At 40.8% G+C, this 6,000-nt stretch overlaps 1 protein-coding gene across 2 annotated transcripts in view; it reads left to right on the top strand.

Annotated features, from left to right (window-relative positions):
* Positions 1-1,102: 1,102 nt before the first annotated feature.
* Positions 1,103-6,000, top strand: part of LOC118371780 (vesicular, overexpressed in cancer, prosurvival protein 1-like) — a 77,039-nt gene continuing 72,141 nt past the window's right edge. Inside the window, exons 1-2 of one of the 2 annotated variants that reach the window (XM_035757376.2) lie at positions 1,103-1,463; positions 1,582-1,658. In XM_035757376.2, the coding sequence (XP_035613269.1) occupies positions 1,608-1,658 (51 nt within the window). In that variant the 5' untranslated portion in view covers positions 1,103-1,463; positions 1,582-1,607. Of the gene's footprint in view, positions 1,659-6,000 lie in introns of both variants that reach the window. The other variant, XR_004823082.2, reaches the window with a different exon arrangement.

Here is a 6,000-nt window from a genome sequence, read left to right as displayed (position 1 = left end):
AACCCGAGGTGTGTTATGAAACAGCATCATTGCCACTCTCTTTTCTTTTGTTTTAGTTGAACACTGCTTCCATGACAACGGACATTGGTGAATACACCAGGGGGAGAAAAAAAAACTGCTTTCACCTGTCTTTTTTTCTCTCTTTTGAAAACTATTTTTACTTTCATGTTGCTAGACTGTGCCTGTATGTGAGAGACAAGAAACAAGTATTTTGTTCTTATTCTGTAACCGTAGAACAGAACAGAAGAATGGTCCCTTTTATATAAAGTGCCACTAAAACTATAAGTAGGTAGGCTACAGTGTACCCATTGTAAGTAGTCTACTTGCAACTGTTCAACTACTAGCAAAATAAACTCTGGAAAATGAAATGACCATGTAAATCTAGATGGAGGGGAGTTAAAACAAGTGTTTGTACACCCAATTCATCAGGGCATGGTCTCTACAAGGTGTCAAGCGTTCCACAGGGATGCTGGCCCATGTTGACTCCAATGCTTCCCACAGTTGTGTCAAGTTGTCTGTATGTCATTTGGGTGGTGGACCATTCTTGATACACACGGGAAACTGTTGAGCGTGGAAAAACTCAGCAGCGTTGCATTTCTTGACACAAACCGGTGCGCCTTGCACCTACTACCATATCCTGTTCAAAGGCACTTCAATGTTTTGTTGTGCCCATTCACCCTATGAATGGCACACATACACAGTCCATGTCTCAAGGCTTAAAAATCCTTCTTTAACCTGTCTCCTTCCCTTAAAGTGGATTTAACAAGTGGCATATATAAGGGATCATAGCTTTCATCTGGATTCACCTGGTCAGTCTATGTCATGGAAAGAGCCATTGTTGTTAATGTTTTGTATACTCAGTGTATATTCATCATAATAATCACATAGGATCGTAAAGACAAGCACTCTGGTCACTTTGGATTGGATTCTTGTGTGGTTTTTACTGCATTAGTCCTTTTGGGACAATGTATGATACAGTGTTGTGCCCCCCTCCCTCCTCCTTTGATAGTCCTGGTTTCATTGTAAACCTAAAATAGACTGTAGGATCTCTCTACTATACTAGGCTACTGCACTTCCAAGAGATGTCAGATAATCGGATTATTCATATTAGTTACCATATTGTATATATCAAATTTTAGGACTAGGCAACAGTAGATATCGTATTTAATTAGTATTCTAATTTCCCAACTGGCAACCTTTTGATTCACCTTATTTGAGTCACCTTAGCGGAATCTTCGGGCAGTTTAATCAGCGAAAAGGGGAGTGGATTAGTTGTTCCTACCGCTAATATTATCTTTCTTTGGGGCAGTTTTGCTTCAAAAGAAGCACTTCTCATGCATTTTCTTTGAGGTTATCTAGTCGCGGAAACAATGCCACTGACCTAACAGGGACTCAAGCCGACATTGGGCTGTCACTGCTCCCTAATCCTATCCCGCATTGACAGCGGGGCTACTCGAAGGCTTGTAGGTCGAATGCTTTGCTTTGTGTGATACGGGAAGCTGCTCAACGTTTTGTAGCGCTATATGAAATCGACATTGTGATAAGGACTTTTTTTCTTCTTCCATCTTTCCTTTCAAAAAGCGGAGTTTATAATTCGGCAAGTAGTGATGAAGAATCTACTCCCTTGGATAGTCCTGACGTTTTGGATATTTTTAGAGGTGAGCAGTCCTTTAGTTGGTAATAGAAAATCCGATGTTGTCAAACGGGCGTTTTATGGGATAACGCTCTACATTTGGCTAAAATTATTATTTTAATGGTCATTTATATCATTTTTGGTGAATATGGTGTTTTTTTGCCCCCCCCCTCCTTCCTCAGATGACATGCACTGTAGGCTACAGTATAATTTGGATATCCTTTGTCTTTTTGTCCAACGTCCCAAAAAGTGTAAAATCGTGTATAAGAAATACATGATTACCACTGAAAAGCGACTACTTATTTGATTCTAGCCTAGGCTGCAATTACTAGGCTTTGCTTGCTCATGAAGAAGATCCAGAAGTGGTCTGCTTAACTAGTAATACTGAAATATTTGGGTGCATGGTTGGAAAGGCAGATAAGATGATTTTCTTGGGCATATGTAATAGCTGTCCAGAGAAGTCAACAGTGTAACAGATTTAATCGTACTTTGTAACTCTCTTGCATTGTTTTTTTTTTAAATGACAGGACTGTCCAGCCAGCGATCCCAGTTGATTGGTGTTTATTCTTACGAGGCAGTTAACCCACTGTTCCTAGGCCGTCATTGAAAATAAGAATGTGTTCTTAACTGACTGGCCTAGAACAAAATAAAGGTAAAATAAAAACTAGGTAGCACATTAGATGTGCAGGACAACCGTATGTTGATGTCTGTAGAGTCGTGATTCATCGCTTGCATGTAAATGTCAGACTGGGTATTTTGTAATGAAAGACAAAAATAGTACAAAATATAATAAATGCAGGTAGGTAGGTACCTGACGATAGACAAAAGGAAACGCAATACATGTGCAGGACAACATTATGTTGATTGCTGTAGATTCGTGATTTGTCTGTTAGCATGGAAATAGCTCCCTGTTAATGCGATCATTACAATTGGAGCATGCTAGCCAACTCACTCTTACAGCAATAACATAGAAAAGCACATCCTAGGATGCCCCAATATCTCAGGTACCATACACATGTGACCGACCGGCTCGATTCGGTCTTATTTATCAACATTTTAAATTGTGTTTTTTCTTACATTGGATAAAAGTAGAGATTTAGAGCTAGAAAATACACTACAGTTGAGGAACAATGGGAAAGTAATTCTGCTTTGAAAGTTAATAGACTTGTAACTCCACTTTTGAGAAAATGGGCCACCCTCCTTGTTTACACCCATTCAGCATCGTTCACACCCTCTTAAGCCTTAGCCCCACCCATCTCTTTAAGGATTCACATGTGAGGCCATGTGCTAAACAGAGAGAGTATGGTAGTGTACTAAACCAAAGATTTCAAGACTAAAGACTGGTTTATTTGCAGTGTAGCAGTGACATTATGACATTCTATTGTCGTCCGACATCAAGCTTGTCGTTGTCGTTATGAAAAAGTATTAACACACAAATGATAGGCTGCATGGCATCGACAGCCTGGTAGTCCAAAATAGCACAAATGGTGTATTTTAGCATCACTAAACCCATCTGTTTAAAAATTAATTTAGTAAATGTCAATCTAGCAAACCAGGCAACTAAAAGTAACTTTGTAAACAATGTTTTGGTTTGTTTCTAGCTTGTTAGCAAGCTAGCTAATGTTAAGTTAGCTGGCTAGCTAGTTCAAATAATAACCATATCATATAGCTGAAAACGTCTTTAATTTGTATTCTTTATTACAGAAAATAAGTGAAATTTTTACTTGCATAGTGGAGTCTTTTGTTTAGACATGTAGCTAGCTAAACAATGAATCATAATCCCAACTCATAACGTTACTACCCTGTTTGAATTTGCTGGTAGCTAAAGCTAGCCAACTAGCTAGGTTCAATGTTAGCTTATGCTGTAACTAGCAATGCAAGTGGAACTTAGATACGAATAATATTACTACACAGATCATGCACTTAAAACTACATTGGAAGCAGTTTATGGTAGAGAAATTAACATTACTTTATCTAGCAACAGCTCTGGTGGACATTCCTGTAGTCACCATGCCAGTTTCACACTCCCTCAAAACATGAGACATCTGTGACATTTGTGTTGAAGGACACAACTTCCCATTTTAGTGGCCTTTTATTGTCTGTAGCACAAGGTGCACCGGTGTAATGATTATGCTGTTTAATCATGATATGCCACACATCTCAGGTGGATGGATTATCTTGGCAAAAGATAAATGCTCACTAACGGAGATGTAAACAAATTTGTGCACAACATTTGAGAGGAATACGTTTTTTTTGTGCATATCAAACATTTTGGGGATTTATTTCATCTCATGAAATATGGGACCAACACACGTTGCGTTTTATATTGTTGTTCAGTGTAAATTCAACCAACCAATAGGAATACATAAACCATCCTTCTGCAGTGTCAAGTGGAAACTAAACCAACCCTGTTATACATAGCCACCTTTTGACAGCGAGAGAGACTGGTTATAATGTAACGTGTCATGTCCTCATCCGGCCAAGGGCCAGCTCGCTGGCAGCGGAAGGCTCTCCAGCAGTTATGTGACCAGAAGCTTCTTTGGAGATGGAGGTTTAATGTATGGTTCTGTGGAGATGGAGGTTTAATGTATGGATTGCGGTTCAGTGACCCTGTGAGTACAGAGTCTGCCTCGCCATGCTGGGAGGCCAGGATTCACCGTCCACCCGGGGTGCAGCTTGCCAACGATTGCATTAACCTCCCTTTCTCTCTCCTCTCTTCTCGCTTTCTCTCTCTCTCTTCCATTTGTGCTTAGCTGGCAGCTCTGTAACTGGGAGAGGGATGGATAAGAGCTGTAGTATAGATAGAATGCCTATGGGCTCCTCTTTGTGTAAGATGCTGTTATGTTTATGTTTTGTGAACTTTCGTTAATGCACTGCATTAACTCAGCTTCTATCTCCAGGACATTAGACTGTTAAACAGTCACCAATAGCCGGCCTCCTCCCAGTACCCTGGCCTGAACCTTAGTCATTGTTACTAGCTGGCTACCACCAAGTACTCTACCCTGCACCTCAGAGACTGTCATTGAACACTGGTCACTTTAATAATGTTTACATACTGTTCTACCCACTTCCTATGTACAGTGCATTCGGAAAGCATTCAGACCCCCTGACTTTTCCCACATTTTATTACATTACCGCCTTATTCTAAGATTGACTCAATGTTTTTTTCCCCTCATCAATCTACACACAATACCTAACAACGACAAAAAAAAACGTTTTTTTTAAATTTAGCAAATTAATGATGAACAAAACTGAAATCACATTTACGTAAGTATTCAGACTCAATACTTTGTTGAAGCACCTTTGGCAGTGATTATAATGTAGCCTTGATTCTTCTTGGGTATTGTTTTATTCATATTTTTACTTTTATTTAACTAGGCAAGTCAGTTAATAAGAACACATTCTTACTTTCAATGACAGCCTAGGAACAGTGGGTTAACTGCCTTCAGGGGCAGAATGACAGATTTTTTTTGTTATTTTTTTACCTTGTCAGCTCAGGGATTCGATCTTGCATCCTTTCGGTTACTAGTTTAACGCTCTAACCACTAGGCTACCTGCCGCCCCTATGACGCTATAAGCTTAGCACACCTGTATTTGAGTAGTTTCTCCCATTTCTGCTCTGCATATCCTCAAGCTCTGTCAGGTTGGACGGGGAGTGTCGCTGCACAGCTATTTTCAGATCTCTCCAGAGATGTTCAATCGGGTTCAAGTCCGGGCTCTGGCTGGACCACTTAAGGACATTCAGAGACTTGGAGCAGGTTTTCATCAAGGATCTCTCTGTACTTTCTCTGTTCATCTTTCCCTCCATCCTGACTAGTCTTCCAGTCCCTGCCGCTGAAAACATCCCCACAGCTTGATGCTTCCACCACCATGCTTCACCGTAGGGATGATGCCAGGTTTCCTCCAGATGTGATGCTTGGCATTCAGGCCAAAGAGTTCAATCTTGGTTTTCTCAGACCAGAGAATCTAGTTTCTTATGGTCTGAGAGTCCTTTAGGAGCCTTTTTGGAGGAGTGCCTTCTGTCTGGCCTCTCTACCATAAATACCTGATTGGTAATATGCTGCAGAGATGGATGTCCTTCTGGAAGGGTCTCCCATCTCCACAGAGGAACTCTCGAGCTCTTTCCGAACGACCATCGGGTTCTGGGTCACGGTTTGGCTGGGCGGCCAACTCTAAGAAGTCTTGGTGGTTCCAAACTTCTTCCATTTAAAAATGATGGAGGCCACTGTGTTCTTGGGGACCTTCAATGCTGTAGAAATGTTTTGGTACCCTTCCCCAGATCTGTGCCTTGACACAATCCTGTCGCGGAGTTCTATTGACAATTTCTTCAACCTCATGGCTTGGTTTTTGCTCTGACAAGCACTGTC

This window comes from Oncorhynchus keta, chromosome 4 (genome assembly GCF_023373465.1).
Source record: "Oncorhynchus keta strain PuntledgeMale-10-30-2019 chromosome 4, Oket_V2, whole genome shotgun sequence".
NCBI classification, from domain to species: domain Eukaryota; kingdom Metazoa; phylum Chordata; class Actinopteri; order Salmoniformes; family Salmonidae; genus Oncorhynchus; species Oncorhynchus keta.
Note: the sequence above shows the minus strand (reverse complement) of the source record. Positions and strands in the feature narration are given on the sequence as shown.